The sequence below is a fragment of the Mobula birostris genome, chromosome 9, assembly GCF_030028105.1.
Source record: "Mobula birostris isolate sMobBir1 chromosome 9, sMobBir1.hap1, whole genome shotgun sequence".
In the NCBI taxonomy this organism is placed as follows: Eukaryota; Metazoa; Chordata; class Chondrichthyes; order Myliobatiformes; family Myliobatidae; genus Mobula; species Mobula birostris.
In genome coordinates this window covers 102,389,586-102,412,935 of record NC_092378.1, presented here as the reverse complement: position 1 = coordinate 102,412,935, position 23,350 = coordinate 102,389,586, and the positions used below count along the sequence as shown (strand labels likewise).

The following is a 23,350-nucleotide window of genomic DNA, read 5'->3' as shown; positions in this document are numbered from 1 at the left end:
TTTGCACACTAATCTCCTGTGTGGGACCTTGTCAAAAGCCTTCTGAAAATCCAAATATACCACATCCACAGGTTCTCCCCTATCCACTCTACTAGTTACATCCTCAAAAAATTCTATGAGATTCGTCAGACATGATTTTCCTTTCACAAATCCATGCTGACTTTGTCCGATCATTTCACCGCTTTCCAAATGTGCTGTTATCACATCCTTGATAACTGACTCCAGCAGTTTCCCCACCACCGACGTTAGGCTAACCGGTCTATAATTCCCCGGTTTCTCTCTCCATAAAGGACATTTAAAAGACACTTGGCCAAGGTTCAGAGGGATATTGGCCAAATACAGACAAATAGTTTGGATGGGAATTTTGATCAGCATGGACCCTTTGGGCTGAAGGTCCTGACTCTAAAATTTGGTAAGTTGCAGCAATGCTGCAGTACTGTACATCTGCAGCAGACGGTATGCATGCTTAAGGGACGTTTCCCTGGTTTAAATTGCCTTATAGATCAAGAGTGCAAACAAAACTTATTTTTGACTGCATTAGATCAAGAAGAGTAGTCACTGAAGCGTAGCATGATTGTAAAAGGTAGACATACTTCAGGATCAATCGTTCACCTCATATAAATACAAAAAAGCTTATTCACAGGCCTTCAATTAATGCACACACTTCAATCGATGGCAGAGGTGGACAAATCAGCAGCTCATGCCAGACAATGGAAGCAATTACCAGAGGGAAATTAGAATCACATAAAGAATTATTCTCAATTACCTCCAGCCTGTCTTCTGAGAGACTCTTGTACCATGAGATATTGAGTAAAAGAAAACAGAGTCTACAGAGGGATCTGAACTCTGAGAGAGGACTTTCTGAAGGTGTTGCTCAGTATAGGACGGTCCTATTTACTAGTATGGTTCCATTCTACACGGGACAAATGATAACAAAAACTGTTATTAAACAAGACTTTAATCTGAGAAGGCATCAGCCAAGCTTGTTCTTTTCCTTACACTGGGAGTGGAGGAGTCACTGTGAATTCTCCCCTTTCACACAGACTCACATGAATGGCTTCACCCTCAGTTGTGTAAGCACAAATTCAGAAATGGCTTCTCTTCCCAGTCCATTGCTCTTCATCCCAATTCATCTCCCTGTCTTCATTTTCACATCCTTTCCCAGCATTATCCACAGGTAGGTACCCCTGTTCTGTTGCCTGTTCATGGGATCCACACCCACCCTCATTATCTTGATGCCGTCATCCAACCTGCCAATGCTGCCCTAGATAAACCTTGTAAAAATGACTCAGAAGGTGGCTACTTGATCCATCAGACTGATACCAGCTCCATCCAGATCCCATCAGTCCTGCCATCAATCTTTACAGCCCTGCGCCTCATTCTCTATCACATGCCCCAACACTCCCCCTTGGTTGGTTTGCTATTGACCTACATCCACAGGCAACTTAGTTAATCCTGTGAGTACATCTGTAGGAAGTGAAAGAAGACAGGAGCACCCATTAGAAATCCATATGACTGCAGAGAAGAGAATACACAAAGTCCAAGCAAAGAGCAGATTCCTGTAATCATTCTTTCCAGCTGCCTCTCCATAAAAGCCTTCTGCAATGATACCTGTATTAAGAAAGCTCTCAAGCTGCATCATGTGGGCTCAACTGTGGCCTTACTGAATTACAGAAATATCTCCTAAGGAACCACATAAAACATCATATCCATATGCATTGCATCGTAACATGGCATCTGATCTGCGCATGGCTGCAGGAAATCGCACAGGTCCTCCAAGACGACCACAACCTTGTCGTGGTTGGAGGCTCGCGTGCCTCACTGACCTGCAGAGCGATGTTGGTTGGAGTCAGGGCTTTATGCTTTGGTTCTTGGTAGGGTCACCCATGTTAAACAGGTCAAAGGGTAGAGGTCAGACTAAGAGAGGTTCACTGGTCCTCTAGGTTCAGTTGTTCAGCTCAGGGCTAACAAACCTCTGGTAAAACAAAACTGTGGTGGAAACAGCATTGAAGAATCCGTCTGCTCTGAATGTAATGGTATTCCTGAGACCTCACTAAGGACTTGCATGACTGTCAGTAGTGAAAACTGAGAGGAAGCTACTAAAATGATGAAGGAAGCCCTGAGCCCCACTAGAGATGGAGAACCTTTAATGATGCCCTAAACACCAGCGACATAATGAGCGGTAAGTAAGAACACAGTCTGCCAGGCAAATCAGCATTCCCTCCATTGACCCTGTTTAAACTTTCAGTTGCCCCAAAAAAACAGTTTATGTAATCAAAAGTCACTCCATCTCAGTCATTCTTTCTACTCCTGGCTCCCATCAGGCAGAAGGTACAAAATCGGGAGCACAGATTCAAGAACAGCTTCTATCCAAGTGTTACCAGACTATTGAATGGACCTCCTGGATCTTTATGCTAAAGATGAATCTCTCTCATTGTGGCCCTTGTACTTTATTTGTCTGCTACGCCGCACTCTCTGTAAGTGTAACACAATACTCTGGAATCTGGTTTCTTTGTTTGTACTTCTGTACAGAATGATATGTCTGGATGGCACACAAAAGCTTTTCACTGCATCTTGGTGCATCAGACAACAAGAAACCAATTACCATTTACACCAGATTCAGGTCAGATTCCTGGCAGTAGAAACAGTTCTGGTGGGCTTAGTAGTTCAGCTGCACATGAAGGCCAGGAGCTGGACTTGGCTGTCAGAAGCTGTTTGAGGTGCCCGCCATTGGGAGCTAATAGGTAATGGGAGCTTGTCCCCATTAACACCCCCAGTTATAACAACCTTAAGGAATCTTAAGAGGCAAAGGTGGGTTTCTGTTGCCTTAAAACTAGTTGCTTTGGGCAGATGGGGCTCATCAGCTATGGTTGGCAGCTCACCTAGGAGAAGGAAAACTTTGATCTCAAACCTCTTCTGACTTGTGGCTATACCCACTCATGGGGAAGGCTTCGGGAGTGAACACTGAGGGAAAAATCTGGAGCTGGAGTCCCTAAGGCAGTCCCATGTTGAGTTCAACACTGACAGGCAACTCTCGCAAAGCTACTGGTACCAAATTGTATTGGCCTCTGCTGTTCATTTGGGTTCATCAGATGTGTGGAGAGGGGAAGCTTGCTCACCATATGGTACCCCCAGGCTTGTGTATCTAGAGCTGCTAGGACGTAATATCCATCATTGAGCCTGACCAACAGAGCCTCTCTCAGGTCAGATTCACTGCACTGATATGGTAGTGATCAAGGAGGCATCCATTTTGCTTCCTTTCTTCTTCTCAGTCCGGAGGTTCTGAGACTAAGAGCAGAAATAGAACATTGCAATTGCTGGAAATCTTCAGAGCAGTTTATCTCAAAATACCGATGCTGCAAACAGGTGCAAAGATGCTGGGCTGAAGGCTGATGCACAGAATGCAAGAAGACCCCTTATCCTTTAGAGGCATGGCTATACATACACCAAGAATGAGAAGAAGCATTTGGAAAGCAGGATGGACAGGATGGTAGGCAGAAAATGGCACTGGAGACAGGGGAATAAACAGTAACAACTTGGGGAGATGGTGGTGGGAAGGGAGGATAGGGGATTCGGGAGATCCAGTTTGGATCAAAGAAAGGAAGAAAATAAGGGACTCGCCCACCTTCCCCTCCACTGGTCTCATCTATCACCCTCCAGTTTGTACTCCTCCCTTTCTCCCCACCATCTTGTTCTGGCTTTCCTCTCTTCCTTTCTAGTCCTGTTAGAGGGTCTCGGCCCAAAACATTGACTGTTTATTCATTTCCATAGATGCTGCCTGACCTGCTGAGTTCCTCCAGCATTTTGTGTGTATCGCTTTGTACCAGAGCAGACTTGAAGGGCTGGGTGGTCTTCTCCTGCACCTGTTTTCTATGCTTTTATATTTCAAGACTCTTCTTTCTCGCAAAAATTAGTGAATGGATGATAATATTAGGTCCTTGCACACTTAAGGTGCAGAACATTATAAAAAGTATCACCCTGTGTTTGCACTGAAATATGGCTTACTATGGGACTTCCTCAGATATAGAGGAACACAACCAATGTCACTGACCAAATTTACATCATGCTCATCACCCTGACAGTATTGTGATTGGTGCACAGACACTGGAGGAATTAAATAGTAAAACCGAGGAAGTACATAGGTCTATCTGTCCACCATTCTACCTGGCACAATACAGTTCAATGTGACACCTTGAAATTAGCTTGACCCTGAATCTAACTCCCTCTTCTACCTGCCACCAACTGCTTGATATTTGCGGCTAGAATCGAACTTGTACTGCACCCGGCATTTCCATCTCTCACTGCAATGATCAGAAGGCTCTCCCCTTTGCTTGTTTTCTTTTTCTGTGACCTCTATGGTGAAACATTGGTCCTTGCATTAGCAAAGTAAATCAACCAAAGATGCAATGTCCTGAAGGAGACACAATAAAGACAGATTGGAGCTTCCTCAGGAGATTTTATCAACCAATCTGATGTGGATGAAGGAAACTGTGAGAAAAGAACAGCAAATTAAGCTGACCTTGACATGAAAATCATCTCTAAAATAACCACAATTCATAAGCATAACACCTTTGGTAATCTGTAATATAGCTGAAAAATCATTCCTCTTTTTTTATTAATTACAATCTTATTAACATTCTATATTTTGAAGGACGATCAATATGGCCCTATTAGTTCTATATCTTTCTTCAATAAGAAACCAGTTTCTATACTCTTCTATTGAACTTCTGGATGTTGACATGCTCAAATAATTTCTTGATTTTCATCCTTTTCCCAATCAAAGTCTTCTCCTGTAATCTGATGGAACATGATGTTGAAAGGTCTGTAAAACTTTCGCAGTCTATGGATTACATCAGGATCTATTTTTGGATGAGTTCTCCCCTTGGATTTCCCGAGGCATCTTGGCAGGCTGCTGTCTTCAGGTTTCTTCAGGCACGGAAATCCCTTGGTTTTGTTAAAGTAAAAATGCTTGTCTGTGACGATCCTCTTGAGGCCCAAGAAGTCCTGAACTTTTCCCATCTCTCCAGCCGGGTCAATGATGAGCCTCTCCCCGCTGACGAAATGGATCTGGGAAAGGGGAAAGAACTGGAGCCAGTTCTCCAGGTGTAAGGCATAGATCCCAATGCGGATGGCACTCCAAGAGGCATCGATCAGGCCCAGGGTCCTGTTCTTGAAGGCCAGAACCTCAAAGGTTGGAATCTCAGGTTTCTTGGACAGTGTCTGGGTGTAGTCTGAAATGGCTCTGGTTACTGGGTTCCGGACCACCACCACCAGCTTGGTGCCCTTTGCCATGGAGAAGATTCGTTTTGGTGCTTCTCTGGTGACAAAGTAACTGGGTGTTTTCTCCATGGTGAGCTGTCCGTCCAATGTCTTCGGCATCAAACTCCTAAAGGCAAAAAAGAACAGACACTTCAGAACACAATCCAATAGTTTATCTCCCCGTCCACCAGCCGCAGACATTAAGAATAGTTCCATAGGCTGTTCTGGCCATTCTTAAAGCACAGCCAATATCACTATATCAGTTACAGGCTTGGCCGTTTATAGGCTCCCTGGCAATAGGCCCAGAGTTACCCAGATCTATTTTCTCAAACTTATTACTAGTACAGTAGCTAAAGCAGTAAATAAATGCATCAGAAACTGAGTGAACCAATCAGAATTGCTCAACTCAACACAGGGGAAGTATCAGTAATATCAGTAACAGAGGGGCATTACCACTGCATTTTAACTCTGGGTAGCATTGCCTGTAGCAGTTCAGGCAGCATCTGCAGAGGGAGGACCAGAGTTAATACCTCTGACCTGAAACAGTAACTCATTTCTCTTTCCACAGACATGATCTGCCCATTCTCAGCGTTCTCCACTTCCAATAGCTGATTTTCATTTTCTGTGTGCATTGATAGTATGTATATTCGTAGTGACTGAGCTGGTAAAGTACATAGTGTACAATCAGGAACAAACCTAACTTAAGTTCCTTACTGGTACAATTGTATTGCAAATGAGGCCCTTTGCCTACCGGCACACTGCAGCATCCTATCCCAAATTATTTTCACTTACTGGGTGCAATAAATTCTTCCTGTTGAAAGATTAAGTGTAAATTTGTGATAGAGGAAGCTGTAGGACTAAGGGAGGGAGCAGGGAAACGAGCAGCAAAAGAACAGTGGCACAAGCAGAAAATTATGACTGGCCATGACGGCCCTCCTCCTGTGCTGCTGCTGAACGGAGGGTCAGGTGCAGTGTATGTGACAGATGGGAACAGACAGAGCATAACAGAAAGTGTGATTCTGTGACGGACCTTTGCAGTGAAAACAATAACATTATATGTTTACAGCACTCTACAATGTTTTTATTTAATTTGTGTTGATTGCCATTTAAGAGGATGTATGAGAGCCGGGTCCCTAGCAATGCATCATGTATTTTAAAATATCTATATTTAGTCACCTACTAAAATAATTTCTCAAGGTACTTTTACACAGCTTAATTAGCTCCAGCAATCTTTTTTTTAACAAGGATAAGCAATTTCTTTATCTCTTTTTGAACAGAATCAATAATTCATCTCCTCTGTGGGCTTCTAACAATTTATACAACTCTCCAGACAGGGTGGGTTTGCTGGAGAGTCGACCTACATTTGGCTTGGAAGTGTGGTGTATACGCTAAGTGTAGGATTGTCATCTCTGGAGGTGTCGCCTCATGGCCTCGTTTGTTGTAGCACATTAGAACAATCCTGGGAGAGGGTAAAATCATAGTTGTGTTTCTTACAGGATGCCCCCAGGGTTTGGATAATGTCAGTCAGCCCAGATTCATTTCCCAAGGTGATGAAGAGTCTTGGAAATCTAGCATGTGTTCAAATCTAGCAAGATGTCCATTTGCATTGGTTAAACCATAGGACCATGAGACATTGGACAGAATTAAACTATTCAGCCCATCAGGATTACTCCACCATTCGATCAAGGATGATCTATTTTCCCTCATTGTCTTGCTTTCTCCCCATAACCTTTGACACCATTACTAAACCAGAACCTATTAACATCCCCATTTTATGTACCCAATGAACTGGCCTCCACAGCCATGAATGGCAATGGATTCCATACATTCACTGCCCTCTGGCAAAAGATGTTGCTCTTTATCTCTGTTTTAAAGGGATGCCCTTGTATTCTGAGGTTGTTCTCTCTGGTTGTAGACTCTCCCACTATTTGAAACATTCCCCACACGTCCACATGATCCAGGCCTTTCAATATTCAGTAGGTTTCAATGAGAGTTTTCCCCTCATTCTTCTAAACTCCAGTATAGGCCCAGAGCCATCATACGATAACCATTATACTGCTCATACATTAACACTTTAATTCTCAGCATCATTCTCATAAACCTCCTCTGGACGCTTTCCAATGCCAGCATATCTTTTCTTAAGTATAGGGCCCAAAACTGCTCATAATAGTCCAAATACGGTCAAACCAAGCCTTATAAAGTCTCACCATTAAATCCTTGCTTTTATATCCTAGCCCTTTGGAAATGAATGTTAATTTTGCATTTGCCTTCCTAACTATCAACTCAACACAATGAACTGTATACTAGGACACCAAAGACCCTTTCCAGCTCCAATTTCTGAATTCGCATCCTGTTTAGAAAATAGTCTAAGCCCTTATTCCTTCAACCAAAGTGCATGACTATACACTTCCCTACGCTGTATTCCATCTGATACTTCCCTGCCCATTCTCCTAACCTGTCCAAGTCATTCTGCAGTTCCCATGCTTCCCCAACACCACCAATCTTTATATCATCTGTGAACTCAACCATAAAGCCATCAATTCCATCATCCAAATCCAAATCTCATACCTTCTTTGATAATAAATATACTTTGAATCTTGGAATCAACATAAAATGTGGAAAGCAGCAGGTCCAGTACCAACCTTTGCAAAACACCACTGATCACTGACGGCCAACCAGAAAAGCCCCTTATTCTTTGCCTTCTGTCAGGCAGCCAAATTTCTGTCTATTCTAGTACCTTTCCTGTAATCCTATAGGCTGTTATCTTCTTAAGCATCTTCACGTGAGGCACTTTGTGAAAGACCTTCTGAAAATCCAAATAAACAACATCCACTGACTCTCTTAAATGAAAATGAATGCAAATAAAAATCATCTGCTTCACGTCCCAATATAAATGCATTGGGACTTTTACTCTCCTCCCATCCGGTAGGTGCTACAGAAGTCTCCGCTCCCTCACCAGCAGGCACAGGAAGAGCTTCTTCCCTGAGGCTGTGACACTGCTGAACCTCACATCACAGCGCTAAGCAGTATTGCACCCAAATTGTACTGTCTCAGTACTTTTATATTTGTGTGCTATAGCACTTTTTTATTCACAGTTATTTTGTAAACAACACTATTCTTTGCATTTCTGGTCAGATGCTAAATGCATTTCATTGGCTTTGTAGCTGTACTCAGCACAATGACAATGAAGTTGAATCTAATCTAATCTAATCTAATTCAAAGACAGACCCTGATGGGAATTATATACAGGCCTCCAAATAGTAGACAGGATGTGAGATGCAAATTATAAAGAGAGATAGAAAAGGCATGTCAAAAGGGGAAATGTAACAATGGGGATTTCAATATGCAGGTAAACTGGGAAAATCAGGTTGGTGCTGGATCCCAAAAGATGGAATTTATAGAATGACTACGAGATGGCTTTTTGGAGCAACTTGTGGTTGAGCCCACTAGGGGAAAGACAATTCTAGATTGGGTGTTGTGTAATGAACCAGATTTGATTAGGGAGCCTAAAGTAAAGGAACTCTTAGGAGACAGTGACCATAATATGATAAAGTTCACTCTGCAGCTTGAGAGGGAAAAGATAAAGTCAGATGTATCAGTATTGTAGCGGAGTAAAGGGAATTACAGAGGAATGAGAGTGGAGCTGGCCAGTTGATTGGAAGGGACCATCAGTAGGGATGATGTCAGAGCAGCAATGGCAGGAGTTTCTGGGGGCAATTTGGAAGGTGCAGGGCAAATACATTCTGACGATGAAGAAGTATTCTAAAGGGAGCAAAGGAAAGTCAAAGAAAGGAAAAGTGAGGGCATACAATAATTAGTGGGAAGTTAGAGGATTGGGAGATTTTAAAAACCATTGGAAGGCAACTAAAAAAAGACATAAGAAGAGAATTCATGAAACTTAGAGGTAAACTAGCCAAAATATCAGCAAGGTTACCAAAAGCCTTTTCAGATATATAAAGAGCAAAAGGGAGACGAGAGTGGAATGTTCATCCACTGGAAAATGACACTGGAGAGGTAGTAATGGGGAACAAGGAAATCACGGACAAATGTAATAAGTATTTTGCAACGGTCTTCACTATGGAAGAGACCAGCAGTACGCCAGAAATTCAAAAGTGTCAGGGGGCAGAAGTGAGAGCAGTTGCTATTGCAAAGCAGATGATGCTTGGGAAGCTGAAAAGTCAGAAGGTAGATAAGTTGCCTGGACCAGATGGACAACTCCTCAGGTTCTGAAGGAGATGGGTAGCTGACGAGATTGTGGAGGGATTAGTAATGATCTTTTAAGGATTACTAGATTCTGGAATGGTTCCAGAGGACTGGAAAATTGCAATTGTCACTCTATTCTTTAAGAAGGGAGGGAAGCAGAAGAAAGGAAATTATAGCCCAGTTAGCCTGACTTCAGTGGTTAGAAAGATGTTGAAGTTCATTTTCAGGATGCTTGGAGGCACATAACAATACAAGCCAAAGTCAGCATGGTTTCCTTAAGGAAAATACTTGCCTGACAAACCTGTTGGAATTATTTGAAGAAATAGAATAGACAATGGAGAGTTAATGGATGTTATTTCCTTGGATTTTCAGAAGGTCCTTGACAAGATGCAAAACCTGAAGATGCTTAACAAGATAAGGACCCATGGTATTACAGGAAAGGTACTAGCGTGTATAGAAGATTGGCTGACTGGCAAGTGACAAAGAGTAGGAATAAAGGGGGCCTTTTCTAGCTGGCTGCTGGTGACTAGTGGTATTCTGCAGGGGTCTGTGTTGGGATGGCTTCCTTTCATGTTACATGTCAGTTATTTAGTTGATGGAATTGATGGCTTTGTGGTCAAATTTATGGACAATATGAAGACAGGAGGAGGGACAGGTAGTGTTGAGCAGAGAGTCTGCAGAAGGAAATAGACAAACTGGGAGAATAGGCAAAGGAGTGACAAATGGAATGTAGTGTAGGGAAGTGGTGGCCATGCATTTTGGTAGAAGAACAAAGATGTAGACTATTTTCTAAATGAGGAGAAAATTCAAAAATCAGAGGTGCAAAGGGACTTGGGGGTCATTGTACAGAGTTTCCTAAAGGTTAACTTGTAGGTTGAGTTGGTGGTAAAAAAAGGCAAATGCAATGTTAGCATTTGATTTGGCTAGAATATGATAGCAAGGATGCAATGCTGAGGCTCGATAAGGCAGTGGTCAGTCTGCACAGGGTATTGTGAGCAGTTTTGGACCCCTTATCGAAGAAAAGTTGTATTGACATTAGAGAAGATCCAGTGGACATTCACGAGAATAATTCCAGGAATGAAAGGGTTAAAGTATGAAGAGTGTTTAATGCCCCGGGGCCTGTAATCACTGGAGTTTATAAGAATAAGGAGAAAATCTTATGAAAGGCCTAGATAGGGTGGATGTGGAGGATGTTTCCCATAGTGTGTGAGTGTAGGCCTCGAGGACAGCCTCAGAATAGAGGGACATCCGTTCAGAACAGGGATAAGCAGGAATTTCTGTAGCCAGAGGGTAGTGAAACTGTGGAATTTGTTGCCACGGGTGGCAGCGGAGGCCAAGCCATTGAGTATATTTAAGGCAGAGGTTCATAGGTTCATGATTAGTCAGGGTGTCAAAGGTAACGGGGAGATGCTGGGTTTGAGAGGGATAATAAATCAATCATGATTGCATGGCAGAGCAGACTTGATGGGCTAAATGGCCTAATTCTGCTCCTATGTCTTATAGCCTTATGTCTCTGTGTGATTCCTAAGTTATGTGTTTGTGTATGTATGTGTGCATGAATATAAACAATGTCTAATTGTTGTAGTGCATCTGTGCATGTTGTGTTTCTACTGTATCTTTCAGCCTGCCTCTGGATCAGTCTCCTGCATGGATGAATACGTCAACATGCGATAAAGTCTGCTCAGACTGATCAACCAGCTACATTTGCCCCGGGAGAACTCTGGGAACAGCGTAGAGGGAACTTCACATTGCACAGAAGTTGTGCTGTACCAGCCCAGGGAGAGATTGATGAAACATTGCCGAAGGAGCATTGCTCAAAATAAACCCAGCATTGCATCCAACCTGTGAGTATCAGCTGTGACAGTGCGGTGAATTCATTGAATGGAAGCGGATCCGCTGTGCAGTGAAGTTTGATGTGTCTGGTCCAGCCAAGAGGTTCTCAAGGGAAGGTGGAGAGGAAGTGATTCTCCACTGCAAACAGATTCCTTCATGTTTATTCCCGGCCCCATTTTTAAAAATTATTTTATGTATACATTGTTCTAAAATTACTATAGTTGAAACACTAACAAAACACATACGAGAACGACAAAGGGTCTGTGATTTGAAAAGTTAACTCTGTTTTTCTGTCTGCATACCGTGTGGCCTGTTCCACTGAGTGTTTCCAAATTTTTTAACTTCCACTCAGTTAAAACGATCTCTTAAAATGATTCTCTTTATCTGAGATGCAGCCCACACCCTGCAGTGTCCCACCTATCCTAAAAAGCCTCCAGTCAGCCAGCAGGCACTGCATGCTTCCTCTCCAATGATACCCAGGCCCAAGCATAACCTAGGAAGACGGGCAAACTGTTGGCTCAGCAGATCCTATGTTCCCAGACTTGTGAATGGCCAAGTTGGGGGCGGACAGTTGAGGAGGCTCCCAACTGACTCACAACCCTCCACACTGGGTACCCAAAGATCAGGAGTGTGGGACGGAAGTGCAATCTAAATTTCGGGAGCATCTCCTCCCCTACAAATCCTCAGATAGGGCATGCAAACTCTTCAATTCCGTGGGCACATGAAATTCGGGCTCTCCCATGCTGGAAAATAATACAGCCTAGGAATCCATGAGTTGACTTAAGAATTCGTTGCATGGTATTGCTCTGTGCAGCAAACTCTATCCAAGTTCTCAAGCACAAAAGGAGAAAGACTCCCATGTAGGGAGATCAGCACATATCCAAACCCCCTTCACCTTCAGTCTAGATGGAAGTGAACAGCTTACAGTATCAGCCTGTGCAGGAAACCCTCCTGATCTTGTAGAAAGACCGGGGGTGTTTCCGAGAGAAAGAACATTGTTTTAGGACCTATTTTAAAGGGTATCCAGTTGTAAAACTGATGGATAATTCCAGCTGAACGGGCTCAAATTGTGCTGCGCTCTTGAACATCTATATAAACTGTAGTTGCACCTCCATCCAAGGCTGGCTATTTTACCCTTGCCTCTGTTGGTGGGGACATCTTGACTGGAGGCAACTATGTCCCAGGCTTGGAGAAAGTAGGTGGCTCCCTCACAATGGAATGGCTAATACCCACTGATTTTCACGTTGCTCTGTCTGCAGAGTACTGGTGGGAAAATATATCAGTAATATACAGCAACAGAAGGGTAGCTCTTGCATAGGCACTCCTGCAGGGTCTGATAGCAGGGAGTAGCAGTGCAGATACAGACTCACAACTGCCAGAGCTTCTCAGTCAGGAGATTCAGAACATTGCAGGGGACCAGGGTTTCCTCTCAGCCCAGAAGAAATCATCAAGCTTTTTCTTGATCTTGGTGGCAAAAGCAAAGGGTGACTGTGTTCAGATTATAAGTGCTCAGCCCTTGTAGGAAAGCTCTTTGTCTTCTCTGGTGGCCCAGTAAAGGGCATGACTTTCACCCTGGGGACTGCTTGATGCATCACTCTTTCCTAAAGTTCCCCAACATAAAGGACAATGTTAACTTATCCATGCGGGGGTTCAGGTATACTCCCAGATAAAGGATCTACATGCTGTTCCGACAAACCATCTCAGTCAGTCTGCCAGGGAGGTTACCCACCAGGAATCTGGAACACTTCCCACCAATGGATCCCTCTGCAAAAGGTGGTAAATGTTGAACTACCATTAATCTTCTGCAGAGCAACAGGACCTGTGACTGCAAGGAGCACATCATCAGTGTAAGACGAGAAGACAACCGCCTTCCCCTCACACCATGCCAGCTTGCACAGCCACACAGCTATCAACCTCCAGAGATGAAGACACTCATGGCACCAAGTAGGTGACCCATGAAGGACTGGACAAGCCGTATGAGCGGGACAGCTGGACGTAATGGTGTGACAGGTACCTTAATCTATGCACAATCCACTGCTAATCAAAAACACAAAAGATAAAGAGAGCTTTGGGCAGGGTGAAATGATACAAACATTATTCAAATCTAAGACTGATGGCTTATGGAGTATGAGATTTATAAACTTCATCACATAAAGAATAGTGATGGTATCTTTGAACAGCAGGAAATACAGCATTGATTTTGTTCATTAGTTAATACATGAAGTAGGATTGTTCATCACCTTCTCCAACTGGTATTGTCAAAGCAAAGGATTCCAACAGAATGGAGTTGCCAGGAAATGCAACAAGCAAAATGATATGCTTGGAGAGAGAGTTGTGTGGTCTGCCTTCTACTAAATTGTCTATTGGAGAGCTGATTGAGAAGTCCGTGTTTTACAGCAGGAATAGAGCTGACAATGTTGATTGGATGGATTCCTGGAGATTTCATCTCATGACCTCCCCGCTTGGCTTAGATGCAGCTTGGCAAATCAAACAGCACTTTTCCACCTCCAATATTTTTATACTTAATAAATGAGAATGTTCAAAGGCATTGAAATGATCACACCATTTGTTAATCCTCTATTTTTATTTCTGGGCTGCTCAGGGCCACGATGCAGAAATTAATCCTTAATTCCTGGAGAGTGAGACAAGTCAGGATGGTTGCCAATGTTAAATGAGAATATTTCAAGCTTACCTCATTTCCTTTGCTATCTAATTTCACCAGGGGCGGCCTAGGGGGCAGTGCAGGGCCATGCAACACTTCAGCAGGCTTCCTGTGCTCATGTGTGATTTCAAAGGGACAGCAGTTTATCAACAGGACAGCTCTGAAGAGAGCTCAGTCAGAGATAGTACCTTTAAAGGGAGATGCAATAGCCCTACAGAAACTATAGCAGAATGAGAATTGTAAAAAAAATCTTTCAGAGACAAAATCCCTGTAAATCCATAGATCGGGACCATTCATGTTAACTATCGATTAAGAGCAATCGCTGTGCTGCGGATCAGAGATAATTGCTTTTGCAGTTTTCTTCAGAAAACATGGAATTAAAATTATCTCCAGCTACTTAGAAACTGTTCTGGCTGCAAGTAAGCTCAGAGAATGTTACATATATTGAAAAAGGTATAAATAATTATTGACATTTTAATGGGCCTCCACCTTTCCTTACAACTTGACTGACACTAAGAAACTTACCTTATGATTGTGAAATCAGATTTTCAGATATTTATTTCAAAATACTATGGCTTTTGAGTTCTTAACTGTGTTTTAAGTTTATAACCTCTCAAACTTGTCTCTAACTTTATGTGTATGTCCTAAACTTTATTTATTTATTGCGATATAGTGCAGGACAGGCCCTTCGAGCCATGCCACACAGCAATCCGCCAACTTTTTTTTTCCAATATTTTTATTATTCATTTTACATATAAGACATGGACTCACGCCGATTTAATCCCAGCCTAATCACAGGACTACTTACATTGACCGATTAACCTGCTAACCGGCAGATCTTTGGACTGCAGGAGGAAACCAGAGCACCTGGAGGAAACCCGCGCGGTCACGGGGAGAGTGTACAAAGTCCGTACAGGCAGCGGTGGGAAACGAACCCGTACTGTCAAGTGTTGTGCTAACCACTACGCCACCATGCCCGCCGCACTGTTAAAATAAAAATTGTTGATGCTTTTTAGCTGTGGGAATTCATCGGTGTGATTGGCTGCTTACTCAGCTGATGATGTCACAGCTGCTGGGCACCAGGAATCCTTGTCAGCTGATGGCTGATGTATTAGCAAAAGGGAAACCTATACTGCAGACACTCTCACAGCTCTGTGTGCAGCTTTCTTCAAAGTTACTGGCAGGCAGGAGTGTGAACAAAGGGTCTGAGCTACAGAGACATGCTCCTGTGCTAAAATCATTAAATATGCATCCACATGCATGACTGTGTACTTAATATGCCCCTCTAAAACAAACTCTGGCAGTGGGGACTGTCACTTTGCTACTAATCAGGCTTTATAGAAATGCATTTGCTGCCACACACCACTGCCTATCACGGAAAGGTACAGCACTGCTGAAAAATTAAATCAATCACATTAACTCCCATTAAACTACAAGTCCTCTATCAGCATACAGTAAAGAATGCACGGGTTGTCTGGCGAACAAGTGAGGTGGTATGATCACCTCAGTAATGTGCACACTGTGAGCAGTGAAGCATTTTATTGCCACTCTAAAAGGCATTGCGAGGAATTGATGGCCCTGTAGAGCTCGAAAAGCAACCAAAACGGCAGAAGCTGGAAATCCCAAATGAAAAGCACTGGAACTATTTGGCAGGTCAGGCAGCATCTCCAGGGAGATAAATGGAGTCAATGCTTCAGGCTGCTGGCCTTTCACCAAAATCCCAAAAGTTAGGAGGCAAGCATGTTTAATTTGTGGGGACGTTTAGCAAAGGTGATCCCCAAGTTTCCAGCCGCCTGTCACTTTAATTCTGTATGCCACTCTGATCTCCCTAGCTTTGGCCACCTACACTGTTTCAATGAGACCAGGGGACAGCACTCATTGTCTGACATGGCAGACTGCAGCCTTCAGGACACGCAATTCATTCAACAATTTTCCATTTCCAGTTTGCGTTTGCACTGATATGCTGTAATCTCTGTAAGATTCAACAAAACTTTCCCAATGGCCCCTGTGGTCATTGCAACATTCTCTACGGTTTAAGATCTCAGGGTGGTTTTTGAATTTCACATTACTGTGACAAGAATGTGGGGCGATTAGGACTGGACTGTGGAGGAATTAGAGGTCAGGCTGGAGTATAAGACTCTGTTCCATGTTGGAAGGCCAGCAAGGTGGAAGTGGGACATCTGCGATTGGATCTCGAATGTCGGCCGGCAGACCAGCATGGATGAGGCCTGATGGCAGGACCCAGGGTCGGAGTTCTGTGTGGGCAAGAGGAACGAGGTCCGATGACCCCCTGGATGCGCAACTGGAATTCGAGGCCTGGTGCTCAGCAATTGGCGGGTCCTGGGACTGATGCTGAGGCCCAAGGGTTGTTCGCAAGTCCAGAAATCAAAGTCCATTGACTGGAGCTCTGAGTCTGCGAATCCCTATGCACCCGCTGGGGAAGTCAAAGCCTTATGCCTGTAAGTCTGGGCCCATTGGAAGCTGAAGACTTGAGGCCACAGACGCTTGTCTTGGGGTTGCAGAACATTCTATGTGTATGGGTGGGTGGGTAGGGAGGAACATGACTTGTTTGCTGCCATTATTTTGTTGCTTCCTGAGTTCTGTGTTGTTCTGCAGAGTGTTATGGGCATGCTTTGTTTGCGCCAGAATGTGCGCTGCCCCAGCACATCCTCAGTTGTGTTGGTTGCAAATGAGACATTTCAATGCACACATAATAAATAAGTTTCAATCTTGAATCTGCTGGCATCATTATTTCGCTCTCTCTTTCAGTTCACTCTATTTCCATCTTCTTCAGATGGATCTTCTACAGTTAACTCGCTCTCCCACACTCCCTCAGTCAGCACCACCTTCATCTGCATCATCCAGTCTCTCTCTCTTACACTCACCCCTTCCTCAATTTCCTTTGTTCTCCCCATTCTCCAGCATGCCTGATTTCTAACAGGAGACACAAGAGACTACAGATGATGAACTCTGAAGCAAAAAAATATCACCCTGTTTCTTTCCCCTCTTGCACCCATTCCATCTGCTCATCACGCACCTATTGAATGATAAAAGGTCTAGGTAGACTGGCAGTGGGAGGATGTTTCCTATGGTGAGGGCATATAGAACCAGAGGTGCAGTCTCAGAATAGAGGGGCATCCATTGAGAACAGAGATGAGGAGGAATTTCTTCAGCCAGAAAGTGGTGATTCTGTGGGATTTGTTGCCACAAGTGCCTGTGGAGTTGGAGTCATTGGGTAGAGGTTGATAGATTATTGATTGGTCAGGGCATGGAGGGATACAGAGAGAAGGCAGGAGATTGGGGCTGAGAGGCAAATAGATCTGCAATGATGAAATGGTGGAGCAGACTCGATAGGCCAAATGGCCTAATTCTGCTCCTGTACATTATGGTCTTACAGTCTCTTACATGCTCAAAGTTCTCTCCAGTTGTCCTTCCTAAATGTACAGCTGCACACGACCTTGAGAGTATTTTCCAGTAGCCTATGGACCAACCAGTTCACCTTTGTGGTTTGGGATATGTGATTAAACCAGAGTATCAAGGGGAAACTCACATACAAACATATAAACTCTACACAGACAACATCTGCGATTAGGACTGCAGACATCCTACCTCTCCTGCAAATTAATAGTGGCTCCCTGATGCCCGCAAATTATATACAATGTCCCGGAAATTGATTTTTTTGAGAGCGAGTGTGAGAGAGCACGCGAGAGAGAGCGAAAGAGCGAGCGCAAGAGCAAGAAAGCAAGCGCGAGAGAGCGAGCGTGAGTGAGAGCGACCACAAGAGAGAGAGAAAGCAAGTGCTAGAGAGCGAGGGTGAAAGAGCAAGAGAGAGAGAGAGCGAGAGCAAGAGCGAGAGAGTGCGTGCAAGGGAGAGAGAGAGAGAAAGCGAGTGCAAGAGCAAGAGCGAGAGAGTTCCAAAAAAAGTCAGAGTGGCAGAGTGTTCCAAAAAAAGAAAATATAAAACGTACGTCACCCCAGACTACACTAAAGTGTACCCCTGCCTAATAGGGGTCAAAAATAATGACAGTGTTGTTCGCTGCACTGTTTGCAACAGTGATGGGTTAAGACTGTAAAAGACATGTTGAGGTGAGTTTAACAGGTGTCATTCACTCATTAGCATAGCTAACGTTATTTAAACTAGCTGGCCAGCTGCTAAGGAGCTACTCTATTACAGACATCCCACCTCTCCCGGAAGTCTCCCGCAAGTTGATGGTGCTACCTCCCTGAAATGAGTTTTTGCAGGGTGGGATGTCTGGGATTGAACCCAGGAATTACGTATACATGGAACAAGAGCTAAAATGGAGTAGTGTGATTAAATGTTTTTACTAAGTCTTGTTAGAAGAGATACACGCCAGGCAACTTACTGTGTAGGAATGATGACCCGGGCCCACTAAGACAAAAGGCATACACATTCAAAAGCCACACAAATGCTGTAGGGAGAGCCCTCCGTGCGTAAGAGGCCCAATCGATGCACCATTCGATCAATTGGCCGCATTCGATCAAATCCGGTTCATTAGAGCTCAGAGGTGTGAGGTCACTATATCACCAACAGATAATTCATCTGCACCATCACCTCCTCTCGACTTTTGTTATCCCACCAAATCTGTCTTACCTTTCATCCTCAGGGAGACCTGCTTCTTTGTTTTCTCACCCCTCCCCCAAGATCTCAAACCAATCTTTCTTTACATGTTTAAATAATTATTCCTAACTGTTCCTCATTCTCATTTGGCTGAAATGTTAATTGTTTCTCTATTCTTGGATGCTGGATATTTCCAGCATTTTCTGGCCTGACTTCTGTTGCAACAGATTTTTGTTTCTCATTCATTCCTGGGGCAAGGGCACCATTGGAAGGATCACATTTAATACCCATCCACGGGTCCCCAGAGAAAATACTGGCTGCCTTTCTACATGGCCTGCTGCAGATTTTTGTGGTGAAGGTGGCCCAGAGCTGTGTTTTGCAAGGAATTCCCGGGTATAATTGTGCATTGTGTCCGTGGAGAGAGATGTGTGTAGGCGACAAGAGAGAGACTTTGAAAGGAAATTAGGGATTATCACTGAATCCATAATCACCAATAAAATGTTTCCCTCCCATTCACATTTGCTGAACAATGCTTTGCTCTTTTAATGTAAACTCAGAAATATTAGATCTATCCTGAAGTTAACTGTTATTTTGTTGCCTGACATTGGTGTTGTTGGAATATAACATGACAGGTATTTTTGGAGTATAACACGATTCGATCACTAATTGTGTCAACAAAGGTTCGACACGGAAAATTTAGGTGCTGCTCAAAGTTCTCTAATCTATTTGAAGGATAGGAACCTTCAGATTGGCACTGAATATTCCAGGATGGAACACCCACGGGGAGTTTCCTGCTATAACATTAGCTGACGAACATCAGAAATAATGCAAGGATAGAGAAAGCAGCCTTCCATACACTTCTTATATGCTTTGATGATCTTGTGCCTGAAATATGAAACCTCATGCGAAGATCCTTAAATTATTATAGGTATTAATCTTACCATTCTGTCTATTCCAATCATTACAGTTTAACATATTCTAAAGTCAACAAAGTGACCCCACACTTGCTCCATATAGAATGACAAGATTTTTCTACTCAGCATTTTTCATTGAACAGAGAGCTGTTTAATGAGACACTCCGTGTAAAGACAGCTCAGTCAAGTGATACCACTGCAGGGAGGTGAGGCTTTCATCTACAGGGCTTTGCAGAACCTAGAAGCAAAGATTCACAACCTGACTTGCATATTCAAGGTATAGTGTGCTACAATAATTGATTCTCAACTCCTTGCAGCTTCTGACCTAGCTACCCATTCTCAATGTAACACTCTCATGCATACATCCCCCTCACTCTGATGCACCCAGCATCCTCACTGTAACACTCTCTCACTTGGCCACATCCTTACTCTGACACTGTTGTGCTCTATACTCTCACTGAAACATTCTCTGGCATGTCTAAACCCTCACTATCTGCTAGAACTACAGAAGAACTACAACACAAATGGAGGCCATTCAGTTCATTTCTACCAGAGCAACACTCTTGTTACAGCCCCCTTTGATCCTGGCTTCTGGAAGTCCACATAATGAAGTACCCATTGGCATTTCCCTATCCACCAGGTTATTAACCTCCTCTAAACATTCAATTCTCTCTCAAAGTCCAACTTTATGTCCCGGTCATGACAGCTGGAAATGGGTAAGTCTGGCCAACATAGCTCTGGTGAAGTTGTATAGGCCAATCCCTGTACAGTCAATGCAATGGATTACAGAAACATTGATGAGCTCCAACCATACCATTGACTTTGGATGATGGAGACAGGAGGTCATCAATGGTCTATGCACCACCAGGAACTAAGGACCCAAGAAGAAGGAACATTCAATTAATTCCATCGTATTTGAAATGAATTTTTATATATTCCTTCCCTCACTGTAACACTGACTGATAGTGGCATACACACTAAGGGATATAGGATCAGTCCAAGAAAGCGGTGCCAAGGTGAAATGTTGGTGGTAGAGGGGGCACAGGCTCTGAATGTCTACTCCTGCCTCAACTTCTCATGTTCTATTGTATATCCAACACCATTACTGATATAGCCCACACTGTCTCTGTAATATTTTCTGAAATGCCTCATATCTTAAGATAATATATAATAGATGTCAGGGCATATTCTGGACTTAGGGTATATAGCAAAATATTAACTTCAGCAAGCGATCTTTAGACCTGAATGTGGATTGTAGATTAAATTTAAAATGCAGTCCTCGACAATAGGGTGCTGGAGCTGTGGACTGCAGTTAATTGAAAAACTAGACAATGCTGATTAACATTCATTTTGGGTGTCTGGAGTGTGCATACAAAGAAGGAGGTGTGAAAATACATGTAATTCATATGTACGCCATTTTGAGTACAGTTGGGGGGGGTGAGGAACCTACCTGGGGGAAGCAACAGTGGCCATGCCTCTGGCACTGTGTCTGGCCCTGTGGCTCAGAAGGGTAGGGAACTGGAGAGGATGGTAGCAGTAATAGGGGACTTTGTAGTTCGGGGGTCAGACAGGCGATTCTGTGGACACGAAAAAGAAACACAGATGGTAGTTTGCCTCCCAGGTGCCAGTGTCCGTGATGTTTCTGAACAGCCAGGGTGAGCAGCCAGAGGTCATAGTACATAAGGAAGCTGAGAAGCAGGTCCTCAAGGTTAGTAATGTCAGGATTGCTGCCTGTGCCATGCGACGGTGAGGATAGGAATCGAATGAAGTGGCAGATAAATGAGTGGCTGATGAATTGGAGCAGAGAGCAGGGATTCAGATTTCTGAATAATTGGGACCTCTGCTGGGGCAGGTGTGACCTGTAAAAGAGGGATGGGTTGCACTTGAATCCGAGGGGTCAATATTCTTGCAGGCAGTTTACTCGAGCTGTTGGCCATGGTTTAAACTAATATGGTAGGGGGTTGGGAACCAGAATGATAGAGCTGGGGATGAGCCAGCATGTTTACAAGTAGATGATGAGTGTAACATTAAAGACAAGCCAAAGCAGACAGAGCAAAGAGTTAAACTGGACCACAGAGGCAAAGTTCAAAAGGGTGAAGAATGCAGGACTGAAGGTGCTGTATTTAAATGCGCATAGCAATTCGGAAGAAGGCGGACAAACTCGTGGTGCAATTAGAGATTAGTCAGTATGATGTTATGGACTTCACTGAGTCATGGCTGAAAGAAGACCATGGTTGGGAGCTTAACATCAAAGGATACACTTTGTATAGAAAGGGCGGGCAAGAAGGCTCTGTTAGTATGAAATGGAATCACATCTTGAGGAAGAGGTGACATAGGGCCAGAAAATGTTGAATCTTTGTGGGTGGAGTTAAGAAACTGCAAGGGTGAAAAAAAAAACACAATTGGAATCATATATAGGCCTCCAAATAGTAGCCAAGTTGTGGGGCTGATATTGCAAAAGGAGCTGGAAAAGGCATGTAGTAAGAATAATATCACAATTGTGATGGGGGACTTCAATATGCAAGGGGATTTGGAAAATCAGGTTGGTGTTGGATCGCAAGAGAGGGTATTTGTTGAATGCCTATGAGATGGCTTTTTAGAGCAGTTGTGCTTGAGCCTACTCAGGGAAAGGCTATTTTAGATTGTGTGTTGGGTAATAACCCAGATCTTATTAGGGAGCTTACTATAAAGGAACCCTTAGGAGACAGTGATCATAATATGATTGAATTCATACTGCAATTTGAAAGGGAGAAGCACAAGTCACATGAATCAGTATTGCAATGGAATAAAGGGAATTACAGAGGCATGAGAGAGGAGCTTGCCAGCTGGATTAGAGGAGGATACTGGTGGGGATGACGGCACAGCAAACGTGGCTGATGTTTCTGGGACTAGTTCACCAGACACAGGATATATATGTCCTACAGAAGATGTTCTTAAGTGACTGGGGTAGGCAAGTGTCGCTGACAAGGGAAGTTAAGGATTGCATAAAAGCTAAGGAAAGGGCGTATAAGGTAGCAAAAGTGAGTGGTAAGTTGGATGATTGGGAAGCTTTCAAGATCCAACAAAAGGCAACTAAGTAAAAGCTATAAGAGGGGAAAAGACAAAATATGAGGACAAACTAGCTAATAATATAAAGAAGGATACTATAAATTTTTTTCAGTTACATAAAGAGTAAAAGGGAAGTGAGAGTTGAAATTAGACCACTGAAAAATCATGCTGGTGAGGTAGTAATGGGGACAAAAAATGGCAGGTGAACTTAATGGGTACTTTGCACCAGCCTTCATTGTGGAAGCACACTAGCAGTGTGCCAGAGGCCCTTGAGTGTCAGGGAGAAGGATTGAGTGCCATTGCTATTACAAAGGAAAAAGTGCCAGGCAAACTGTAAGGTCTTAAGATAGATAAGTCACCTAGACCAACTGGGCTACATCCCAGAGTCCTGAAAGAAATTGCTAAAGAGATAACAGATGCATTGGTCATGGTCTTTCAAGAATCACTTGATTCTGGCATGGTGCCGCAAGACTGGAATATTGCAAATGTCACTTTACTCTTTCAGATGGGAGGAAGGCAAAAGAAAGGAAATTATAGGCTAGTTAGCCTAACCTCAGTGGTTGGAAAATTGTTGGAGTCAGGGTACTTGGAGACTAATAACAAAATAAGTCAAAGTCAGCATGATTTCTGTAAAGGGAAATCTTGCCTGACAAATCTGTTAAGAGTTCTTGGGGAAGTAACAAGCAGAATGGACAAAGGAGAGGCAGTGGATTCATTTACTTGGATTTTCAGAAGGCATTTGATAAGGTTCCATACATGGGGCTGCTTAACAAGATAAAATCCTACGACATTACAGGAAAGATACTGGCATGGATAGAGGAATGGCTGACAGGCAGGAGGCAGTGAGTGGGA

The 23,350-nt window shown here is 43.5% G+C and overlaps 1 protein-coding gene across 1 annotated transcript in view; it reads right to left on the bottom strand.

Moving 5' to 3' along the window:
* Window positions 1-1,630: 1,630 nt before the first annotated feature.
* hs3st4 (heparan sulfate (glucosamine) 3-O-sulfotransferase 4) overlaps window positions 1,631-23,350 on the bottom strand; it is a 219,672-nt gene continuing 197,952 nt past the window's right edge. The window contains exon 2 of the mRNA XM_072268485.1: window positions 1,631-5,386. Coding sequence (XP_072124586.1) covers window positions 4,744-5,386 — 643 coding nt within the window. The 3' untranslated portion in view covers window positions 1,631-4,743. The remainder of the gene's footprint in view (window positions 5,387-23,350) is intronic.